The following is a 25,468-nucleotide window of genomic DNA, read 5'->3' as shown; positions in this document are numbered from 1 at the left end:
GTATTTTGGCAAATAATCAGGCTTGGGCGTAGTTCGCAGAGTTTTTGCTACGCGAAACTCCGCAAAGTTACAAAAAACTCCACGAAGTTCAGCGAGTGGTGGAGTGCAGTGCGAACTTCAGTTTGTACTGGTATTCCTACCGCTTGGGTGGAAATTCTACCCAAGCGGCAGCTCGCGCTTGCGAACGATATCGCAAGGAGGAAAAAATTCCACTGCACATCGCGAAGCGGAGTTTTCTACACTCCGCGAGCTCTGCGGAGTGCGGAGTGCAGACAACTCCGCAAATTCCGCGAACGGAGCGAAGTTCACTGCCCAGGCCTACAAATAATCTCACTTGGTAAGAAGCAGTGAAACATTAGCAACATGCGTTTTCAGTTTAAAGGGCACCAGTGCATGATAAAGGATGACAGACAGTTATTATTTTTGCCTAAATTGTACACCATTTGCAACTCGATTCGCTCAGCATAAGTTGTCCTTTTATCATCTGAGAAATATTGACCCTCAGCGTGTCTCTTTGGATTAAAAGATTATAGTGTGGAGAATAGCTAAAAATCATATAGAAACATGACACAGGATACAATTGGTTCACATTATTAGTCCAGATCATTGTAAAATAATCTTTGAAGCATGCCAGCCACAGCAAGTATGTGATACTATTCTTGTGTTCCGTGTGTTGTTTTTATTTTTAAGAAGGGACAGGAGTTGCGTGCTATTTACTTTCAGTGTTGAGGTGATATTGCATAGAGTGTTGGAGCTGTGTTTATTGTGGTAGGATATTTATATGTGAGTGTTCTGGGTGGTTGGCAGTTAGCGCCTCATTACAAATACAAATGTTGACTCTAAGGTAAAGCAAGGTAAAGCAGAAAAATTAGGTTAATTCATGGAAAATAGAAAGAAATTAATTTTTTATGATAAATGGCATAAACTACCATTGTTTATTACAATAGGGGCCGATTGAGGAAGGTCAGAGGTCTCTGGAATCACAGTTTACCAAACAATTAAAAATCAAATCAGCTGGGACAAAGCTAGCCTTAAAAACAAAGCCAGCCCTCGCAAAGGCAAAAACTCCAAGTAAACGAGGAAGTTACTGCCTTACCGTCCAAGCAATCAAGAACAAAACAAGCTTCTCAGGTCCTAATGGTAATTCCCACATTTAAGGCATTGCTGCAGCCTTGTCTCTGTTCCTAGTGGTAAATCCTCATTCTTAGTCCTCTAGGTAGTGCTGCTAGCTGCTTCTCTGGTTCCATTGGTAATACCTCAATCGAAGTCCTCTAGACAGTGCTGCTAGCTTTTTCCCAGGTCTCATCAGTAATTCCTTATTCTAAATCCTCTAGGCAGTGCTGCAGCTGCTTTTCTGGTACCGTCAGTAATTCCCATGGCTTGAGTCCTCTAGGCAGGGCTGCGACTGTGTCTCTGTTTCCAGTGGTAAATCCTCATTCTAAGTCCTTTAGGCTCTGCTGGTAACTGCTTCTCTGGGCCCGTCGGTAATTCCTCATTCCAAGTCCTCTATCCAATGCTGCTAGCTGCTTTTCTGGTCACATTGGTAAATCCTCATTCTAAGTGTTCCAGACAGTGTTATTAGCTGCTACAGTGGTCCCGTTGGAAATTTCTCCTTCTAAGTCTTGGACACAGTGCTGCTAGCTGCTACTCTGGTCCTGTCTGTAATTCCTTATTCTAAGTCATCTAGACAGTGCTACCAGCTGCGTCTCTGCTCCTAGCGGTAATTCCTCATTCTTAGTCCTCTATACAGTGTTAATTGCTCTTTCTCTGCTTCCACTGGTAATTCCTCACACTTAGTCATGTAGACAATAACTCCCTCATTCTAGCTCCTCTAGGGAGTGTTGGACCAGAGTCTTTGGTCATAGTGGTAATTCCTCAATCATAGTTCTCTCGACAGTGCTGCAGCTGCTCCTCTGGTCCTAGTGGTAATTCCTCATTCTTAGTCCTCTAGGCAGTACTTCAGATGCGTCTCTATTCATACATCAACCTCACTCCAAACCAAAACTCATAGGTAAAAGAGATAGACAGTAACAACGCAAATAGCTCTAACTTTTACAAATGCGAGACACATTGCAAATGCTTGTTTTTTTAGCAACCTATGTTTCAATAACAAAACAGTACATTACAGATATCTTCCCTCAATATTTCCAAACACTTTTAAATTGCACAATTACACTCACATTTTTTGTATTTCACCATTATCATCATCATAATCTACTTTTGTGTTACACCTTGTAATGGGGGTGAGCATGAGCGGTGAGCACTTGAAACAGAAGCTGATGTCAGGCCCCCTCCAGTTCACTGCTTCTTACAGCACTTCCTGTGTCAGACAGTGTTGTTCCTGGGGAGAAGCACATTAGGAGCTTGAGCTTGTTCACAGGGGCCTCTCATCCCAGCCTCTAATGTGGCCCCCACACCTCTAGTCCAGCACGTGGCGCCTTTCTCATGGCTACAGAGTACTGAATCCTTCTCTCAGCCGCTCTCCACACCCTGACCGAAGGGGCCTCTGCTGACATCCATTACATTGTTATTCTGCATTTTCCAGTAACAAGGCCCATTAACAAAGCCTCTCTTGGACTCCTCCTTTACTCCCCCATGTAGAATTACTCCAGGGCCTTCGTCACCTTGGTATCTTCGCTAACCTCTACAGCTATAGAAGTACATTACTCAAGTATGAGGGGATATCCCCATGCGTAGTGGTCTGCATTGGACGAATGACATCTGGGGACATCACCTGAACTTGTGAATGCTGAAGGAAGTGACGCAATCATTATGCAGGGAACTGGGCTGAACCAGTATGAATAAACTCTGTTTGGAAACAACACATGCCACGTACACCACTATTTTGTCCCAGTCATCATCACTCAGTTCCTTATTCAAGAATTCTTCCCAGGGGTCTTTAATCCAGAGGGTGTTTGGCCAAAGACCTCCATAATCTTACTCTATAAATGGAACACTATTCTACGTCCTGTTCCCCACGTCAGTCTTGCTTGTAACATTTGGCCTGTTGGCTGCTCCGTGTTGCCACTGTACCATGTGGCCTTGGCAGCGTGCATCAATGCCCCAAGGCAAAAGTTGCCTTGGTGGTATCCTGTGCGGATCGTGCACCCCCCAAAACTCCTAAGCATACCTGTTGGACTTGGCCCTTCTTGCAGGGTCATCCCTAAACTTTTTGCCTTCCTCCTGTATTTTTTTTTACCTGGTGTTGGCTGTTTTATGACTCTGGGCACCTTACCACTGCTGACCAGTGCTAAGGTGCATATGCTCTACCTATGGGAAAATGTATTATGTGAATTGACTTCCATGTTTGGCTTATTTGGTTTACTATCAGTCCCTAGTAGAGTGCACCAGGGGTGCCAAGGGCTTGTATATCCAAATGCTGCTAGTGGGCCTGCAGCACTGGTTGTGCCACCCACAGAAGCAGCCTGGTAAAATGTGTCTAAGGTCTGCCATTGCAGAACCTGCATGCAGTCTGGTACTGTCATGCTGACTGGGCAAGTGTCCCCACTTGCCAGTCCCTAAACCTTCCCTTACCTTCATATTAGTCACCCCTATGGTAGGCCCTAGGGCAGGGTGCATTGTAAGGATAAGGTAGGACATGCCCTGAGGTGTGTGGCATGTCCCAAAAGTGAATTACAGCCATTTTCGTTTTTCACTATTGTAAGGCTACCTGCTCTCCATAGGCCAGAATGGGCTGCTAGATTATAACACTCTATAATCCTAGCAGGCTCAGGAAGCATGGTAGAAATTCATGTTTAGTATGCCTGAACTCAGAATAATAAAATACATCTTTTAGCAAAGGTTATTTTAATATCCTGGGTTTGCAAATGCTACTTTTAGAAAGTTAGCCTTTGCGTGCCTAACCATTTCAGTCCGCCTCTGGAGGGGAGGGCTATCTTCTTTGTGTGTAGCTTGAGTGACAGGGCTGGGGAGTTCCGGGAGACAGGCTGGGGCTACCAGGTGGTGAATAGAGAGATTACACCAGGATGGGTGGGAGGAGTGCACCTTGACTCTGAATAGGGCAGTGCTCTGCCACCACAATGCTGGCTCCACCCCCTGGGGAGCGTCTGATGTCTCTGCCCTACCAGGTGAAAGAAGTAGCCAGAGTCCCAGCAACAGAGTGCTCCTCACTGAAAAGAACTGGACTGGGATTATGCAAAGGCCCCCCTGGCCTGTAAAGACAAAAGAAACTTGGTATAAATGTAGGAGCCCTGCTCCTAAGAAATCAGATCCTGATTGAACCACGAAGGAACTCTGCCTGACCAGAAGGACCTGGAAGAAGCTGAAGGAGGAGTAACTTTCCCTGACCTGGGGGATTGGCCTGCAGTTGGTGCCTTGCTGAGAAAGGAGAGGAAAAGACTGAAAGAGACTTTGCACTTTGCTTTTCAACTATCTCCAAGAGCTTGGAAGAAGAGCTTGCCCCCTGAACTGAGTCCCAGGACCATTGGACTCATCTGCCTTCCAAAATTGAGTTGCCTGGACGATTTGTGCTTGTTTCCCGCTGGATTTGGCACCAGTACGCCTCGTACCTCATCCGCCGTGAAGCCGTGTCTTTGCCGCCCGGCACCGTGCCTCTACGCTGATCCAAAAGCGTTAGTACGCGCCGTATCCTTCCCGGCCGCATTGCACCCAACCTTCCCCGCCGATTCGAGACGTACAACACTGGCTGCCGAACCCTGTACGCCGGACCCAAGCTCCATCGACCCGCAGGTACGGTCCGTACGCTGCTAACGTACTGCACCGTGCCGTACTCAGAGCCGAGAAGCCGCAGTACGCTGATCCTCCCCGTATGCTGTACGGCGCCGAGAAGTGTCGCCGCCTATCCGCACCGAAGGTACGGCTCGAACGCCGAACGCCATGGACTCTGCAAGCTGATCCGGGCCATCCGCACGTATCCCTGAAGGTCCCGTACCAACGCCGTGTCCCTACGCCGCGACCCGACCAGCATCTGAATACGCGGCCGGACTACGACCCGGACCCATCAACTTGTCCCGCACTGTCTGTCGCCGACTCCACGAACTTAAGGTACTTTGTTCTGTTCGCACCGCAGCGTGCACATCAAGGACCCCGGAGTCCGCACCGATTGTTTGACTCGTACTTTCCTTGTTTTTAATGCGGACGAGTCGCACACCCAGGTACGTACCGTACAAAGCCTGAAAAGAAGCAGATTTGACTAAAAGAAGCCTATTTTTGTATTTTAAGCCTTTTTACAAGAACATTGAACTTTGAAATAATACTGTGGTCATTTTAATTGTTATTCTGGTCTTGTGCTAAGCCTTATATAAAGAGAACTATTTTTGATACAACCTTGACTGGTGTCCATTTGTGGTGTGTCATTGTATTACTGTATGTGTTCATAAATGCTTAACCTATGACGCCCTGAGAATAGTCTTGACTGCTTGCGCCACACTACCTAAAGGGTGAGCAGGGGTTATTTGAAAGGGTGATCCCCTTACTCTGACTTAGAAGTAAGAGTCCCTGCTTGTCACAAGTGCATACCTGTGCCAACCAGAGATTCCCAATTCTAACATTGGTGGTCAGCGGTGAGGATTTGAATTTGCATTTGTGATTCATGTACAGTAATTGAGTGAACACCACATAGTGAGTTCAGACTGATAACGCAGCCACGCAGTAGTGATTTTTGTTTTTGCTGAAGAATCTCCACTTTAAGACACCATGCCTAGCTCAGTCAATGGAGGCAGGGCGTCCTCTATATTCTCTGGAGTTGATGACATAGATTGGGAGGAGAGGGCACTGCTGAAGTGCACAAGTGAAGTCTTGAAAGGATACCTCTCCAAGTACAGAATTAAACAAACTAGATTGAAAAACAAGGAGCAGTACACAAAGGCGCTGAGGGCCTGGTACAAATCCAAGTTCCCAGAGAATGTGCTGGAGGTGATACCCCCAGAAGGTGCTTCTGAGCCTGGCAGAGGCCTGTCGCCAAAGGAGATGGCCGACAGGATGGCTGCAAGAGCACACGAAGTGGAGATGGCAAAACTTCGAATGGAAATGAAAAGACAAAGGTTGGCCATGGAGCATGAGGTAAAGATGAGGGAGTTGGATCTCAAGGCCAAGAGTTTAGACCGCTCTCCCTCTGGTGGCAGCAATATTGAATTTTATAGTGCTGAGAGAGTAGTACGCACACCCAGAGATGTGGCGCCTGATTTGAAGGAGGGGGTTAACATACACCAGGAGGTTCAAGGGCATGAGGTAGCTCCAGTAGAGCGCAGTATCCCTGAAGGGAATAGGGTAACTGGCGCAGGGGTTCATAGTCCTAGTGGAGGGAGGGACACTCTACTGACTCTAGCTGAGAGGTACAGGGAGAGGGGTTCCCCCAAAATTTAAGTCCTGGTGGGTGGGTGTGAAGACCGGCCAGAAGAATGTGGGTTGTGTGACAGAGACAGTCAGATACTGTCTAGCCAGTCTCAGGAGAGTGGTGTGGAGTACATGTGCGAGGCATGGGATGGTAAGGTGAAGGATAGTTTGGTTAACCCTGCTAGGGGGCTGTGTGATCCAATTGTGGGAGAGCATATTGTAAGTCCCTGTTTTCCAGAGCTATGCCAACACCTGTGTGAGGGTGAGTTCTCTGACCGCAGAGAGCCCACATTGGAGGCAGACCTTTGGGTGGATTCCAGAGGGTCGGGAGAGGCATTGGGGAGTGACCCCGTGGGGAGTGGCTCAGGTATCTTCCAACCCAGAGTGGTGGAAGTGGTGCAGAGTAGCCCAGCTAGGTCCCCTGGTAGAGTGAGGGGTGTAGGGGCTCACGTCCTGTCTCAGTGGAGAAGGAGTGAGTGTGGGGCTGCGTGCCCCCAGGTGCCCGAAACCCAGTCTCAGAGCCTGGATGGTTCTTTAAGGGAACACCAGGCAGGGAGCCTAGGCTGTCCTTATGGTCCGCCCGTTGAGGAGGATCCCCTAGTGTCTAGTGGACGAGGAGTGTCTGTAAGCAGGCCTCCCTCGGTTCTGGTGTCTGGCAGTACCGCTCCAGTTGGGAGGGTGCAGAAGTCCAGAGTGAGGGGTGAGAGGGGGAAAGAGTCCCCAGTGGAAGAACCAGTGGGTCAGGGGCCAGCCAGAAGGGCTGCGTCACCAGTGAATGACCATGGTGACACCACTTCTGTCCTGGGGGATCTTCAGGCACTGTCAGATGGACAGGGGTCGGGAGATCAGCGCCAGGCAGACTGTCACACGACACATGAGTTATGTGTCACCCTCAGGGGGGGCATGCGTGCTCCCCGGGAAGTCCTGGTGCGCCAGGCGAGCGTTCAACCGCATGGGTTGGACCCAGGGTTGGGAAGCCAGGTTCAGGTGTTGTCTGACCTGGTGGGTGGGACAACTGTAATCAGTGTCCTGACCCATGTTGCTTCTAGGGGTGCCACGCCAGTTGGGGGTGGGCAGTACTCTGGAAGGGGGTGCAGAGGGAGGGAGTCCTCGCCTCTGACCCCGGCTCAACTGAAGGGTTTAGACCCTAGGTTGGAGGGCCAGGTTCAGGGTGTCCCCCCTGACCTGGACGCCCAGTTGTAGGATAGAACCCCTGAACTGGTGGGCGAATTGCGCAGGACACCTGCCTCAGGTGCCCTGGCAATTCTGGAAGGGGGTACCACCCCAGGTGGGAGGGTACAGAGCCCCAAGAGGGAGGACCGGGTGTGGGAGAGGCCATTCCAGTCTTTGGTCCAGCCACCGGGTACAGTCCTGGGGCTGGTGGGTCAGTGCCAGGATGTCATACCTGACCTGACAAGGGGGAGAATGGACAAAGGGTGCCAAGCACCTGGGGCTACTGCCCCCGCTCCCTGGCGCCACAGAGGTTTGAGAGCCCGGAGAGGCATACGGCCTGGGTCTCATCCCTGACTACTGTCAGTGGCCACTGTAGCATTTTGCTGTATGTCTGTTGGGACACACCTGTGGGCCAGTTAAGGTTAGGTGTTGCACAGGTGGTGTCCACAGGTGAGGAGAAGGGTTCCCCATGGATTGGCTTGGTGAGCCCTGAGAGTATGGACAGAGGGATGCCAAAAGGTTCAGATTGGTGTAGAACTGGAGTCTGCCCCTGCAGTTGCGGGCCAGGTCCTTGTTCTATCGCCCCAAGCAGGGAAGACCATCACGGTGGTGATTGGTCTACCCTGCGTTTTGGCTGGAAGGGGGTTGTGTTGGACTTGGCCCTTCTTGCAGGGTCATCCCTAAACTTTTTGCCTTCCTAATGTATTTTTTTTCACCTGGTGTTGGCTGTTTTATGACTCTGGGCACCTTCCCACTGCTGACCAGTGCTAAGGTGCATATGCTCTCCCTATGGGAAAATGTATTATGTGAATTGACTTCCATGTTTGGCTTATTTGGTTTACTATCAGTCCCTAGCAGAGTGCACCAGGGATGCCAAGGGCTTGTATATCCAAATGCTGCTAGAGGGCCTGCAGCACTGGTTGTGCCACCCACAGAAGCAGCCTGGTAAAATGTGTCTAAGGTCTGCCATTGCAGAACCTGCATGCAGTCTGGTACTGTCATGCTGACTGGGCAAGTGTCCCCACTTGCCAGTCCCTAAACCTTCCCTTACCTTCATATTAGTCACCCCTATGGTAGGCCCTAGGGCAGGGTGCATTGTAATGATAAGGTACGACATGCCCTGAGGTGTGTGGCATGTCCTAATAGTGAATTACAGCCATTTTCGTTTTTCACTATTGTAAGGCTACCTGCTCTCCATAGGCCAGAATGGGCTGCTAGATTATAACACTCTATAATCCTAGCAGGCTCAGGAAGCATGGTAGAAATTCATGTTAAGTATGCCTGAACTCAGAATAATTAAATACATCTTTTAGCAAAGGTTATTTTAATATCCTGGGTTTGCAAATGCTACTTTTAGAAAGTTAGCCTTTGCGTGCCTAACCATTTCAGTCCGCCTCTGGAGGGGAGGGCTATCTTCTTTGTGTGTAGCTTGAGTGACAGGGCTGGGAAGTTCCAGGAGACAGGCTGGGGCTACCAGGTGGTGAATAGAGAGATTACACCAGGATGGGTGGGAGGAGTGCACCTTGACTCTGGATAGGGCAGTGCTCTGCCACCACAATGCTGGCTCCACCCCCTGGGGAGCATCTGATGTCTCTGCCCTGCCTGGTGAAAGAAAAAGCCAGAGTCCCAGCAACAGAGTGCTCCTCACTGAAAAGAACTGGACTGGGATTATGCAAAGGCCCCCCTGGCCTGTAAAGACAAAAGAAACTTGGTATAAATGTAGGAGCCCTGCTCCTAAGAAATCAGATCCTGATTGAACCAGGAAGGAACTCTGCCTGACCAGAAGGACCTGGAAGAAGCTGAAGGAGGAGTAACTTTCCCTGACCTGGGGGATTGGCCTGCAGTTGGTGCCTTGCTGAGAAAGGAGAGGAAAAGACTGAAAGAGACTTTGCACTTTGTTTTTCAACTATCTCCAAGGGCTTGGAAGAAGAGCTTGTCCCAGGACCATTGGACTCATCTGCCTTCCAAAATTGAGTTGCCTGGACGATTTGTGCTTGTTTCCCGCTGGATTTGGCCCCAGTACGCCTCGTACCCCATCCGCCGAGAAGCCGTGTCTTTGCCGCCCGGCACCGTGCCTCTACGCTGATCCAAAAGCGTTAGTACGCGCCGTATCCCTCCCGGCCGCATTGCACCTAACCTTCCCCGCCGATTCGAGACGTACAACACTGGCTGCCGAACCCTGTACGCCGGACCCAAGCTCCATCGACCCGCAGGTACGGTCCGTACGCTGCTAACGTACTGCACCGTGCCGTACTCAGAGCCGAGAAGCCGCAGTACGCTGATCCTCCCCGTACGCTGTACGGCGCCGAGAAGTGTCGCCGCCTATCCGCACCGAAGGTACGGCTCGAACGCCGAACGCCACGGACTCTGCAAGCTGATCCGGGCCATCCGCACGTATCCCTGAAGGTCCCGTACCAACACCGCGTCCCGACGCCGCGACCCGACCAGCATCTGAATACGCGGCCGGACTACGACCCGGACCCATCAACTTGTCCCGCACTGTCTGTCGCCGACTCCACGAACCTAATGTACTTTGTTCTGTTCACACCACAGCGTGCGCGTCACGGACCCCGGAGTCCGCACCGATTGTTTGACTCGTACTTTCCTTGTTTTTAATGCGGACGAGTCGCACACCCAGGTACGAACCGTACAAAGCCTGAAAAGAAGCAGAATTGACTAAAAGAAGCCTAGGTTTGTATTTTAAGCCTTTTTACAAGAACATTGAACTTTGAAATAATACTGTGGTCATTTTAATCGTTATTCTGGTCTTGTGCTAAGCCTTATATAAAGAGAATTATTTTTGATACAACCTTGACTGGTGTCCATTTGTGTTGTGTCATTGTATTACTGTATGTGTTCACAAATGCTTAACCTATGACGCCCTGAGAATAGTCTTGACTGCTTGCGCCACACTACCTAAAGGGTGAGCAGGGGTTATTTGAAAGGGTGATCCCCTTACTCTGACTTAGAATTGAGAGTCCCTGCTTGTCGCAAGTGCATACCTGTGCCAACTAGAGATTCCCAATTCTAACAATACCTTTGAATACATATCGCCTGTTGTTTTAAGCAAAGGTTTCTTCATTGGTCCACCGCAAACTCTAAGCAAGTGCCAGCCCAGGGGGTTAGATAGCTAAAGAGAATTTCCGAGCTGTATATTTAACTCTCTTCAACTTAGTGTATCTGTTCCAGCACCGTGCTACCACCGTCGCTAGTTGAGGCATTTGCCTGCCCTCAGTTCTTGCAACATATATCGCGCCCTACAGAGTGTCTGGTGCTATTCCCACCATTAGGTATTCCGTTTTTGGTTCATCGGAGTGGGGAAGTCATTTTGCAAAAAAATGGAGTTATGATGCTATGCAGTAGTATTCATAAATAGGAGCTCCCAGTCTCCCTTCCATTGTGGGACTCTTAGTTCGTCAAGTGCTACCCTAGTTCTTCTATATTTTCAAATTGCTGACAAGAGGGCGTCCATGTTTCTAAATGATGACTATGGTAATGCCACTGGTAAAATATTAAAGGAAGATAGCAACCTGCCTAGTAGTATCATTATGTACAGTTCTATCATGTCTATCATTGACAGGGGGATCATCATCCAAAACTGCACAGAAGTCCTGGACAATACTGGACTACTGTTTGTACCATGCGTTTATTGCAGTCGGTGTGGCAGTCTCGCCATTTCCTAACTGGATCTAAAAAACATGGAGCGAGTTCCTGCTCAATAGCCACCTCGAATCCAACTTTCACCAATTTAGAAAAAGCTGGGTTTTATTTCTTCTTAAGCCCCCTTTCTCTCTAACTTATCTGGTTTTACATTTTTGTAATCTAGCATCAGGACGCCCTTTTCTGGGAAAAAGTGTGTTTTACAAAATTTCTTAACATAACATACCATAAATGCAAGCACAGCTTGAAGGATTTTACACTCTATTAAATATATGTCTGTGTGGGAAATCTGTACCACCGGCATCTGTAAGACATGGGTGCAGGCGTTAAAGGGTCTGGAACATCCCATTGCTGTTCGACTGTTTTTGTTCAATGCAGTGAGGTCACTAAGGGCCATGTGTATCAAAATTTGGAATAGCGATTACCTAATTGCGATTTCCAGCAAATCGCAATTAGGTATTCACTATTTCAAATATATGAAACTCCTAGAGTTTCATTTAGCGATTTGTAGGGGCTCGCATATCGACCTACCTCATTATTATTATTAAGGGAGGTCGCAATTTGCGACCCCTGAGAATCGCAAAAATTACGGGGATGGTGGTCTGCTGGGGTCAGCAGACCACCATGTCTGTATTTGCTTTTAAATACAACAAGCATTTTTTTTTTAAAGGCAGCCCGTTTTACTTAATGGAAAACGGGTTGTGTTTAAAAACAAAAATCAAAAGTTTTCTTTTCTTTTTTTAAAAGCAGGCAGTGGTCCAATGGACCACTGCCTGCTCTTAAAAAAACATTTCCGCCACCATTCCCTGTGGGGAAGGGGTGCCTTGGGGACCCCTTCACATTTGTGCATGGGTTACCACCAACTTGAAGTTGGTGGTAAATTGCTAATGTTTTGCGACCCCATTCACGGTTATAAAACATTCATACATACCGCTGCAATTCGCTATTTAGAAGGGGCACCCTGAACACGCCCCTTCCAAATGCTAACCCATTTTGCGATTCAGTAACAGGTTACTGAATCACAAAATAGGGTTTAATACATGTAAATAGCCTTTTTTGCATTCACAAACGAGCCGCTTCACAAGAAGGAAAAATTGGTTGATACATGTTGCCCATAATCTATCTAAATGTTGTTTTATTTGCAGCATTTGTGTTTCTTGGGTCTTAAGAAATAGGATATCATACTCACACAAAGATATCATATGCTGGCATCCACTATATTTAATCCATTCACTATTCCATATCACTGGAAGTGTTCTGCTACCGGCTCTTGGGCCGGCACAAACCAGATGGGTGAAAGAAAGCATTCCTTTCTCATGCCCCTCTTTACTGTCCATTCTCCTGAATATACTGCCCACTTTCGTAGTCTGGCCACAGTGTCTGTTTACACCAGCTACATCAAACTTTGTATGACTCCCCCCCTATGGCTATCTTTAGTTAAGATCAACCAAGGGATTAAAAGGCCTTCTCTACATCAAGCATCCCCACTCAGGCCAATGAATATTGTACAAGGACCTTTGTTAGGCCTGGAAGCTGTCTTATAAGGTTTAGGGTGTTCTGAGACCTGGCACGAAGCCATTATGTTCAGAGTGCATAAATCGTGTAATCAGCATTTAGTAATGCTAATGGCTCATACAATGCTTTATCTAACAAGTCTATACTCTGCTTGGTTAGAACTACAATTACAGCTTCCCTCAAATATTTTGGATGAGTTACCCTCTGCAGTTGTTGTGTAGTTCTAGGAGTTGCGGACACAGCCGAGATGTAAATGGGTCATAGAAATGAAATGGTAGACCAACTGTCCCCGGAGTTTTGTTCTTATGCCTCATATGAATGAATTATCCTATCTCTTCCTCCATTGCAAGCTTTTCTAGTGCTTCCCTCCAAATGTTGGTTAGCTTTTTTAAATTAGCTAGGGCCAATTACTCCCCTACCTGGAACCTCGCTGTGTCCGCAGTTAGCCCTGCTCACTCCACAGCTGCCTATGTCACACAGAAAATAGGGAAACTTACACGTGACCTTAAATATGACAGATCCTCATATTTCTGTTCAGAACTGTTCCTATGTGATTCCATTTGGTAGGGGCCAAGGGAACACCAGAGCTTGTTATTAATGTCCCTTAACAAGTATCTGCTGGCATTCACAAATTTACCATTTGCATTGTAGATATGATTTTTGTCAGGCTTCACATTCTAGTGTGTTGGTCTGTTGATATATTACATAGTCTGAGGTCATGAATTAACCTCCATCCCTCTTCTCAGTCCGGTTGGCTTGTCGTAGTTATCCTATAATGATGATTCAGGATCATAAGACTGACTCGACTTATCAGAGGGCAGGGCTTCTGTGGCTGCCACAGCTGCTACACATTCTGCCATAATTGAGCATCAGTTTGTTGTGTCCTCCTACTGGCCTTTGATGTGTGTCTTGTGTTAGTTTGCTGCCAGTCTCTCCTTTTGCAGTTGAGATATTCTTCTCTTCTAGCCAGGCCCAGATGGCTGACCTATCTGAAGAAGAGGGCACAGCCCTCATGTATTACCTTTGATTTCACCTGGATTAACAGCATGTAGCAAATTTGTGCTTTTCAGAGCTTCCTTATCCCTTCCAAGAAATGCCTATGTGCTTGCACTGCTGCCAGGTAATCGGGAAACAGAACAAGCATTTGTAATGGAAATGGTCTCACATTTGTGTAAGTTAGGCCTATTGGCATTCTTAGTGACAATGTTTTTGATTTTTTTTTGTTTGCAGAGGAGGGATCATTTAGAAAATAAGTGCATACTATACCAAAAAAAGGAACATGCTGAAAAAAGTGGTTGCATAGGTTTCTAACTCAAGAGGAGCATGTGGCTCATGTGCTGAGAAAGGCCCAGCGCTTTGGCTGCACGGTTATTTATAAGCAGGGAGGGGGGTGGGGTCAAGGCCCAACTGGGACATCAGGGGAAGGTCGAGGGCACTTTCAGTACCACAGCCCTGCAGGCCCAGGAGGGGAGTGGTGAGAAAATCTTTTAAAAGGGTTGAGGGAACCCCTTCGCTGCCATTAGTTGGGCTCCCTCATGGGGATCCAGTGACGATCACGACTGAGCAGATGACACCATGGATGAAGGTGGGCTTAGATTCGGTGGGAGACTGCTACCAAGATGGTTCGCTAATCCCGTTTGCTGATTTGATGGATAGCAATGGTCTTCCCCCAGGACAGTATTCACAATATGAGGCTTTGGTCCGTACTTTTGATCAGGTGTGGGGCAAGGGAGGAGCCAGCGACTCACCCAGTACTGTATGCACTACTCATGCTGGGTACTACAAGGCACCAGGTGAAGTGGCACCACGAGGCTTTGGCCTCTTCGTCCACTACTCCATTGGGGGAGCTTCATGTGAGATGGGAAAGGGTGATAGATAGAGCGCTTACAGAGGTAGTATGGAGTAAGGTCCTCCGATCTCCCAAGAAGATATCCCGGGACACCAGACTTAAATATACTCAGTTCAATTACATACACATGGCATATATGACGCCTCACCGACTTAACGTAATGTATGGTGGGGAAGTGAGGAATTGCCCGAGATGTGCCCATGAGGACGCTGACTTTATATACATGAAGTGGAACTGCGGTATCATACATATATACTGGGTGGAGATTTTAGCCAAGATCAAAGACGCACAGGGAAGGGAGCTAGCCCCCATGATAGAGACTTGTTTGCTGGGGCTTTTCCCACGACCAATTAAACAAAAGGTTGGAAATAGGCTGATTGATTTGGCCTTGGGACTTGCCAAGTGACAGATAGCATTTAAATGGAAGTCCTCATTTGGGCTGAGGGTAGCCAGCTGGATCCGGGATGTGATTAGCTGGGCCGGAGCAGAGGGCAAAGCCCTGAGTTGGGAGGAATCGAAGGGCATAAGGAGACAGCCCATAGCAGATTTATGGAGGGAAGCCTTAGCGGCCTGTGAGAATCCAGAACCAGAGCAGGATACGAAAGGAGAGACAGGGAGAGATAGTGGGTAGCTCACCCTTTACTATAGTAGATGGCCACTCTAGGTTCGGGACGAGTGGGTGCAGGTAGACGGCAGTGCAAAGAACATAGACACCTCTAAACGGAGACAGAGCCATAAGTTCAGATATGGTTGGAAGCAAGAAGTGAGAAGACCCCCCCTGGGAAGATACGTAAAAGTTGGGGTGTAAAGCTTAGAAGCTAAGAATGATGACACATCCCTAGAGTTCGGTACCCTGTGACCCCCCTCTGCACGATGTTGGGCTCATTGTTTACATTTTAAATACTGAGTTTGATTTGATGAGGACAGTACTGAGCCCTGGTCTGTGGCTGGAGTCCAGATACTGGGATGGGACCAAGAAGTAGTGGTAGGCATTGTCCAGGGAAAAGATGTCTGCAATGTATCATTGAATGATGGATAAAATCTAGAAAGAGTAAAGATCGATCCGGGGAAATGAGAAGTGGTTTTAAGATGGGTTATCAGGCTGAAATGTGTATGGAAATGCCTACAGAAGAATACCAATTCAGCAATGTAAAGTGAATAACTGAGAAATGTGTGTATATAAATGCCTCAAGTTATAAATGCTAATAAACATATGTTGAAAATTAAATGAATAAAGGGGTTGAGGGAGGAGGGTGGGGAGATGGGGAGGGATGAGCTGTTTGCCTCAGAGCGATAGACTAAGGGTTTAAAGGTAAGCCTGCTGCACAAATGTTGGGGTGATGGAGGGAGCAGTAAGGGTGGAGGGGGGATGATGGCACTAGGATCCCCGGTGTCTTTGGCTGCAGGGAGATAGCCCAAGAGGGGACCAAAAGCACTGCAGGGTATCTGGAGTGAGGACAAGGGATTGGGGCGGGGTATAGATAGGTAACGTATGGAGCAAGTAGAACTTGGGGCGCTCTGGCTAGGGGAGGGGACCCAGCAATACATAGATTGTCTGGCCTCTGTCTTAATTGCGGTGGCCTTCGAGCAGGGTAGGGAGGTTAGTTAGGACAGGACACGGGGGGTTGGCTATGGGTGGCATATCAAGGTGAAAGACAGAGAGGGAGGGATCCTAACGTCAGCACGCTGGATCTGCATTTTCTTTTTTAGGGACAGCGCCATGGCTGACATGCGGACTGGGGAGAGTCTTACATGGCTCACAAACCCAGAGAAGAAGATATGGCAGGGTCTCAGGCGGTGAGCCGGATAGCACCTTGGGACGCTGATAACTCTGCCACATGACGGTCTGGGGTGGTGCACCACTCGGGATGTGTCAATGCGGCCTCTCAGTTATTGAGCGGCTGCGTCAAATGGCTTCAGTCGGGGGTCGAGGCAGGAAGGCTTACTAGGCTCCCTGTCCTCCATCGGAGAGGAACCTCTGTTTGACAAGAAAGGTGGATGACAGGTTTGCTGGCAAGGCCACAGTGCCATCAGGAATGGACGAAAGGAACGTCTGTATAACAAGAAAGGTTGATGACAGGTTTGCTGACAAGTCCATGTGCCATCAGGGATAGATGAGAGGAAAGTCTGTATGACAAGAAAGGTGGACAGCAGGTTTGTTGATAACACCAAGTGCCATCAGGGATAGCTGATTTTGGCAGGGGCAGCATAGGTTACATTATGACGAAATGAGTGTGGAAGATAAGGAAATAGTAGAGGAGCCACAGGGGAATGAGGACAGCTGGTGGGCGAGGTGTGCGCAGGGAGGCTCCCATAACACACTTGTTCATAGCTCATTTCAGGATTGTCACAACTAAACAGGGACATGTTGGACAGAAGCAGCTGGTAGAGCCCTTTCACAAGTGGTTGGGCAGCTGGATCGACGGAGGAGGCCGACCTTGATTCCAGGTACTGGTGCTAGTTACAAACGGCAAAATACACAGCAAGGACATGGTGTCAATGAGGGTGACGGCGAGGGTGTCGAAGAAGGGGGGATGTACGTTTACATAAAGAACGATACGTAGAGCATGCATGGGTAGCCATGGACACACAGATTGATGATGCCAAAACAGGGATTGGTAAGGTAGTCCTAGAGAGACCAGCAGTAACACAGAGAGCACAGCATTAAATCAGCAATGCCAAAAATGTAAAATAAAAGGGCTAAAAATTTTTACAACGGCGCACATCTTCTAAAGGCATTGCCCCACCTATACACAGTTTGCTGAAAAAAAGTGAAATACCACAAAAATATACATTTTGTATTTTATTCCAATGCCATCTGTGGCCTAAATGATGCTACAATTCAACACACACCACAGAAACAGTTGTTTTATGCACCCATGACTAGTACCGGGCTACTGGCTGGAAGGCCTATTGACAGACTAGGCCACAAAAGGAATATTGCAAATTTATTAAAAAACATGGAGAAAATATACTAAACTCTGCAACATGTTTCCTTTACAAAAGAAGAAAAATGATATGCAAAATAATAACTAGTCCCCTACTGAAACTGCAGACCGCCCCAACACAATAAATTTAAAAAACAAATACAAATATAAATACATTCTGATTCATACCCTCTATCAAACAAACAAAAGCCTTTAAACAACAGTTTTTTAGCTTTCTTGTGAAATCTCAAATACAAAGTCCTTAAACCCAATGGTATATATGCAGCAGAAACAGAGAGTGATCCTTTTCAGCTCCAATTCGAATGAAAAGTGACCAGGAGATGGTCAAAGCACTGGGAGGAGCCTACTGGACAGGAACAGGGGAAGACACCGGGACAATTCCTTCGTGTTGGGAAAAAAAGTTAAAAATAAAAAAAGGACTCCTCGCACAAAAAAAACAAAGCGAACTGTCATTTAGAGAAGGTTTTAACTCCAAATGTCTTTTTGAGGAGATTTAGCTGCTTCTTGAGGAGAAAATCTTTCCCAGGTTGCTGCCGCGGTCAATTGCGCTCACTTGCAATCGTGTGCGTCGAAAACGAACTGCCGGAAGCTGCTGGCATGACCTAAAGTCATGGTAGTGGCTGCAAAATCTAACGGGAGCTCATGGGAGGCTTGCAAATCTAGTGGCGCTTGCAAATTGCTAGAAATTCTCATGGCCGCTCGCGAGTGTGCAGCAAGTCGCTTCCACACACTCGAAATAACATTTTTGAGACTGCAATGGGGAAAAAGACACTGCTCCGTTGCGGGTTGCAGAATTTATCAGTAACTCCATGTTCTCTGCGGAACATGGAGCTGATAAATCCCACAAACTCTGCAAACGGAGCAGAGTTTTACATCCAGGCCTAATAGTGAGGTCTTGTTTTGTGAGGCGAAGGCCTGAGGTGACATGTATGTGATGTACACCTGTCTTCAGTAAAGCAGCCTTTTTCATACCAGAAGCCAGTATGTGGTCTGTGCGGCTCCTTGTGGCCCAACAGTAGGATAAGCAATAAAAAAAAATCTACGAAGCAGGGAAAGGGTTCAGTGCCACAGGCTGTTACTAGTTGTCCCCGCAAGACTGTGCAGCCATAGCGGGGGCTCTCTGTAAACACAACAGTGGGGGGGCTCTTTCCCAAAGAAAAGGGAACATAGACAGGCTGATGGAGTCCCCAACTGTGGCCGGGTAAAAGGTGCACAGTCTGTTACATTACAGAGAGGACTACAAATAAATGAATGGTGTGCAGGACCTTCTCTGCTCTTACTGCAAAAGTTCTCACTGTTATCATAATGAACAGCATAACAGGTCACATTTGTGGCCTGCTGATGTACTCTCCGGAAATGTTGCTACTTCCAGACACAAATAAGGGTTCAGATACAAACTGATGTGTCATGCCTACAGTGGCTGTATGAAGTACAACACAAAATGTTGTGCAAACACTGGCAATAAAATATGACACTTTGTTCGGTTTTAAAATCATCATGATGAAGTACCAGGTGTTCACCAGGTCTTTACGATTCTAACTTTCACACAGCAGATCAGAGGCTCATTAAAGGATGTGGAGGGACCAGAAGCAGGCCCAGCTACCCGGCCACTGAGCTCAACAAACGCTTCTGCCAAATAAAATGGAAACCCAGAAATCTCAGTGTCTCACAAGACTTTTATTCCTAGAGCTCTTGTGTTTTTTTGTTCTTCCATTTGGAGACACTTTAAGAGTAAGTACCAAGAATGCACCCTGCTCGTGAGCAGAAAGTTCTGAAACTCTGTTCACATGCAGTGAACCCTGCTGGTGTGCATTAGGCACTGCTGGTGTGGAAAGGGTGCAGTACCACATGCTGTCACTAGATGTTCCTCTGGAGGTCTGAAGGGACCTGCATCAGTCACATAAGGTACTGCACCCTGCAATCCTGAAGAATCCCATAGGAAGCACAGCTATGACTAAAAAACCATGCAGTACAAATTGAAATACCGATTCTGTTTGGTGAGCATTGTGTTTCTTATGGTGCCCCCGGGGACCCCCCATGAGCCCAGAGTGCTTCCTGTATAGAAGCGCTGCTGCTATTTTTGGAAGCCTTAATTCACTACTCACCGACATTGATGTATTTATAATAGCAATATAATTGCAGAATCAGTGCATGCGGGTTTCAGCAACGCTTGTTGTTTGAAGTAACAGCATTTTTGTCATACCACAGCAGTTTCGTCACACCACGAATAAAGATGTAGAGCTGCGGGAACAACAGTTTGGGGGACTGGGAGGACATGAAATCAGGGGGGGAGAGAGGGGAATGGTTGGAGCAAATGGAGCGGTAGGTGTATGGGCGAGGACGGTATAACACGAGCAGAGTGCACATGCACTCTGCAACATTAAAAAAAAAAAGTATGCAAAAACAAAGGGAAAAGCACTACAGAGAGAGGATACCGTGATAGGCCAATGCTCCAGGGGAGAAGCAAGACACAGGAAGGTGGAACATAAGCAACCATACAGAAACAAGATTTTGGGCAGGACAGACACATTAACCAATTGACAGTGAGGGCGTGGCCAAAGCCTGTGGAAGTCAATACAGCATGCCTCGCAGAGCAGAGCATGCGCGCTGCTAGATTTGACCTAAAAACAGTAGCATTGTTCACTTTGAAGGAGCCATATGCAGCGTGAGTGGGCATTCTGCCGGATAATATCCTTGTCTCCATAGTTCAGGAGCTTTGCAATCGACAGATGGTTGTGTGAGGGGGCACCTGCTGGAAGCGGCAGAACCAGTGCTTTATGAACCCTGTCAATCAGGGAGAGGAGTTGGCCTAACGGCTAGGGCGCTCGACCTCGGACCTGGGGAACTGGGTTCGAGTCTCGGTAATGATGCTGAACATCCTGTGATTCTGGGCAAATCACTTAATCTCCCCGTGCCTAACAAAAATGAATGTGTGTCCTCATGTAACGTAACTGGTGCTATGTAAAGTGCTCTGATACCTGATTGGATTCGGGTCAGGTTTGCGCTATATAAAACTCTGCAAAAAAATAAAAAACTATTTAGAGAGGCCCACCATTGACAGCTAATTTTTCAGGTAGGCAACCTTGTCCCAACCCCCGCATGCTCTTGGCGCCCAACTATTAAACTGTTATTTCTGCAAGCTTTTGCTTCTGCATTTTCTACCTGAAATTACAAGTAACATACACTTTCTAGTAAATCTGACATATTTTTGGTGATTTCAGAAATTTCAGATTTTGCACGAAAATGTCTGTTAGCCTAAATTCACTCTGACAACTTCCCTTTGTCTGACCTTAGTAGCCATACGAGTATGGCTACTGTGTTGATTTTGAATTCAAGGACATTTTGCAATTCCTGCTATGTTCTAGTCCCTACAGGGATTCCACTTGCGTCATGCTGTTTCTCAGCACAAGGGCACCCAGCTCCTCTCGCAGATGGCCAACTTTGTCCCAGATTTTGTCAATTTTTTTGGACGGAGTTTTCAGTTTAGGCCTTTCTCGTCTTGTCAGCCATGTTTCTGACCACACCCCCACATTTTGGGTTATGTTATCCAGTGTTGTGTTGTGCTGTGCCATGCTGTGTTATGTTATTGCATGTTGTGTTCTGCTGAGTAATGCTGCCCTCTGTTGCATTAGGTTATGGTGTGCTATGTTATGTTGTTTCATGGAGGGCTACACTGTGTATTGTTAGGGTATGCTATTCCATGCTTTTTATGTTTGGGTGTTTTGTGTTGTGCTTTGCTGTTATCCTAGGGTGTGTTATGTTGTGCCATGCTATGCCTTGTTTTAATGCATTGCTTTAAGTTGCGTTATTGCGTTAGCCAAGTAACTACATAAAAAACAAACTCTCCACAAATCATATTGCATCTGCAGTCTAACAAAAGGACTACCTGATGTCCCATCCGCAAAACCAAATGGCAACACAAAAAAAGATGAAGCAAACGTCCTCAAAATGAAATGGACTTCATGGATAGCCTGATCAAGCAATGTAAAGGATGAAACCCACAGGAAGACCAGTGACTTCAGGGAACTGATCCAAAGCCCACTCACTTTCTCTTTGTACTTCTTCTTCTTATACTTTTTATAAAGAATTGATGTCATCAGGTCACTGAGGCAACAAATGCAGTCCAGACCCAAACATGGTCCCCACCAGTGACCAGAGCCCACACTGAAACCTGGATTCGAAATTGCCATCAACAAGAGATTTCAAATCTGGTCTACAAAATATATTGTATAAGGTAGCTAGAGTCATGGGTTGGAACTCAAGCTCTAAAGATTTTAAGGATGAGACCCCATTGGCGCCTTCAAATCTCAGATGAAGACGCACTTGCTCTAATGCAACAACTGTCCAGCTATTACATTTTCCGTTAATTGCATCCCTTATATTATAAGTGTGTTTTTATTCTTCAACCCTTTATTGTCCTTTTTTGAATATCGAACATATGCTTTGTTTGACGTTATTAGGTTTGTTATAAATATTTAATAAAACAAATAGCTCTCTCTACCTGTAGGTCCTGTTGATCTCCATCACCTTATTAGACATGATTGGGTATATTCTAGGGTATTACCTTTGTAACTATGATTTATGCCATTGGATGCTGCAATGTCTTCTGTCTGAGAATCAACCATCAATTGCAGAAAATCCACTCGGTTCTGGGAATAGAAGGAAAGATACGCAATATACTATTAGTTAAAACATTTCTGTACAGTCTCTAACAATTCACCAGCTTGTTAAGGACATTATTAAGTGTACAGGAATTTTACAGGAATACCAGGAGCATCAAGATATGGCATCTACCCAAGTGACAGTGAACTTGGCTATCTTAGTATATGATCAGTTTTCACGTGGCAATATAGCGAATGGTGAAAAATCAAATCCTGTTTATTATAGCTGCCCTATTTTTATGTCCATTAATAAACCTTTGTTATCTGTAGTTTCTTTATGGTCAGCCATGGGTTCCTTTGGTTTGGAGAAGTGTATGTCAATGCATTTGACTAGGACAGCAATATCTGAAACTTTTGGCAAGAAGGTGAGCCTCAATCTTTGGCCTCAAAAGGATTCTGACTTTATTATTAACCCGGCTTTCTTGTTCCCTTCTCCCTTTATAAACCCATGCTTTATTTAGCCTCTTACTTTATTTTTCATCTCCTTTTAGTTTACTTCGTTTTTCCTTTCCTTCCTCCTTCCTTGCTCCTTTCCTTTTTATCTCATTTTCTTTCTAAGTTAATTTCTTCCCACTTTTTAAATTCCTTTTACCTTGCCTCCCCTTTGCCTTTCTTCTTTCCTGCATTCCTTCCTTTCATCCCTTCTATCTTTTGCCCTCCTTTTATATTTTTCTTTAACTCCCTGTTCTTCCTTCCACCTCCCTTCATGTCTTCAGTCTATTTCATTTTTTGTTTTTTCTGTCTTGCCTTTCATCCTTTTCCATTTCTTCCTTTTCTTTCTTTTCCATCAGTTCTTATTTTCTTCTTTCTTTCATCCTTTCATTTACCTCTCTCACTTCCATACTACCTTTTAATAACTTGACTTAGGCCCAAATTAGGAGTGGGTCAGTGTTTTCCGACTCCTATGTACACTCTTGTTTGCAGCAGAGTCAGAATTATGAGTCAGGCGATATTTACCACACCTGGTAATTACTAGGTGCATTAAATATATCCTTTATTTAATTTCAGCAGGTTAAACTTACTGGAATTGAACAGCAGAAATATGTATGGTATTTACAGTACCATGCGGATTTGCTGCTGTGAGAACTAAAATGGCACATTATTCCCCGAAACTCATAACAGGTGGTAATCATCAAAGGTGACAAATAATGTATCAGGTGGGATAGACAGCACTTGCTCCTCCAACAAACATGGAATCAGGGCCTCGGAATTTTAGTGTGCAGAGACAGCAAACAAATAAAATAGTCACTACCTCTCACCTTTTTTCATGTTTTCTTTCCTTCCTTTCCACCTTTCTTTACTTCTTCGCACAATTTACATTTTCCCTTTCTTCCTCCCCCATTTCTTTCTTGTTTTCTTTCTTCCTTCCCCGTCTCTTTTCCCTTCCTTCCATTTTGCTTATTTCCTACCCCTCCCTTCATCCATTCATTTATTTTCCTATTCCTTCTCCTACCTTTTCCATTCTTTCCTTCTTCTCCTTCAGTTCGTCCTATATTTTCTCTGTCTAACTTTTATTTTTTTCTCTCTCTCATTCATTCTTCCTTCTCTTGTCCCTTCTTTCATATTCCTTTCCTTTTTTCTTAATTTTTACCACTTCCTGATTCCACCCTCTCTTAACCCTTCCTTCTTTCATTATCCTTTTCATCCATCTTTCCTACCCATATCCATTCATACTTTTATTCTTTTCTCCATTTTATTTTTCTTCCTTTCTATCTTCCCTTTTCTTTCTTCTTTTCTTACTCTCTTTTCCTTATAGTCCACTTTCACTTTCTTCCCCTTTCCTAGATTTCGTTTTTCAATCCTTTCGTTTGTTTTTATTTGCTACAATTTTACCACCCTTATCAGCCTCTTTGACAATTATTTCCGCATTATCAACAAAAGAAAAGATCTCCATATCCTGGAAGATAATTTGAGGGGCACTCATCAACAATACATGTTCAATCTCACTAAACCAGAATACTTGTCTCTTAAAAAACTATCTGATAATGCGGAAATAATTGTCAAAGAGGCTGATAAGGGTGGTAATATTGTTTAAACAATGGAATACTGAGAATGACTTTCTTAATTGTGTATAATTGATTATTCACTTTGTACATTGTGCATAGCAAATGAGAATTTTCTGTCATCGTCATTAAGAGCTGACAATTGTTCATAATTTTCTTTTTTTGAAACAAGTTATGAATTATTAAATTACATGAATATTAATGAGAAAAATATGTTGGGACATTACTGTTTTTTCTTGTGGATTACAAAAGTGTCAAAGTACATTAATGGTTGGTAGTTCAGGGGACAGCAATGACCATTTGTATAGTTACTTAGGGTTGTATGTGATCTAACCTAGAAAATATTTGGCTGACATTGCCACCTTAACGATAGAGTGCCGGGGTAGTACCCAGTAAAAGAAAACTTTTATGAAAGCTATTCCTTTTTCTGATATTAGGCTTCACTCACCTCATGATTGCCTTTTTGCCTCTTCTCCTTGAGGCTCTTGACAGCACTTGCAAAAAACTCCAACATGTCTTTGGGAAACAGGCAGACATTCATTTTTTCGAGAACAGGAATGAGGAATGGAAATAAGCCTGTAAAGAAAAAAAGATTAATAGCAATTTTCCTAAGGAATGTGTGTGATATGATATCTATCAGATACATCCTACTGTCTCTTGTTGTACCTAGTGCTCAAACTAGTAGATTTGCTGCTTTCTTTGAATATCAAGTTCAATAACTGTTGTGAGAAGGGAAGCACATCAGATTATAAAACATGTTGGACGAAACCTGTGAGGATGAAGAAGAATTGACTGGGTGTCAAATGAAGTCTACGTTAGTGTGAGAAGCAAATCTACATTATTTATCAAATTACCTCTTTGGAATAATGTTTACTATAAAAATAATAATGTAATAGTAATATTTTTATTTGTTGGCAAGACCTTCTTTTGTGTTATGGAAATTCAATAAAGAAATTTGAAAACAAAAAAGAAATAATGTTTACCCTCAAACAAAACATCTCAGAGGAAACTCCTTGGATTTGGACGGACCTTGCCTCCCCATTTAATACTTATACTTATACCTCTAATCTTTAAATCCATAGTGAAGAATCATTTAATGTACTTTTCATAACAATGCTGAATGTTATGAAGATAAGCATACATTGCTGATGACAGGGTTAAATTACCATCCTGTTGTACAATATAAGGATATTGCAACTCACTGAGGAGTTTTGTGACCACATAGAAGAACAAGGCAGATTTCCTTTTTAGGGTTGTGGAACTTCGATGTGTGAGTAACCATTACATCAGGGCATTGTTTGTTTGTCTAATCCAAACACTAACATAGTGTGGCCTGGTCTCAGA

General features: G+C 45.5%; 1 protein-coding gene across 1 annotated transcript in view; it reads right to left on the bottom strand.

Moving 5' to 3' along the window:
• The window catches only part of LOC146796556 (cytochrome P450 3A21-like), a 248,516-nt gene that overhangs the window by 59,338 nt on the left and 163,710 nt on the right, over nucleotides 1-25,468 (bottom strand). The window contains exons 8-9 of the mRNA XM_085629192.1: nucleotides 24,573-24,700; nucleotides 22,025-22,109 (exon numbers count right to left, since the gene is read on the bottom strand). Of these exons, the coding sequence (XP_085485318.1) occupies nucleotides 22,025-22,109; nucleotides 24,573-24,700 (213 nt within the window). The remainder of the gene's footprint in view (nucleotides 1-22,024; nucleotides 22,110-24,572; nucleotides 24,701-25,468) is intronic.

The sequence above is a fragment of the Triturus cristatus genome, chromosome 10 (genome assembly GCF_964204655.1).
Source record: "Triturus cristatus chromosome 10, aTriCri1.1, whole genome shotgun sequence".
In the NCBI taxonomy this organism is placed as follows: domain Eukaryota; kingdom Metazoa; phylum Chordata; class Amphibia; order Caudata; family Salamandridae; genus Triturus; species Triturus cristatus.
Note: the sequence above shows the minus strand (reverse complement) of the source record. Positions and strands in the feature narration are given on the sequence as shown.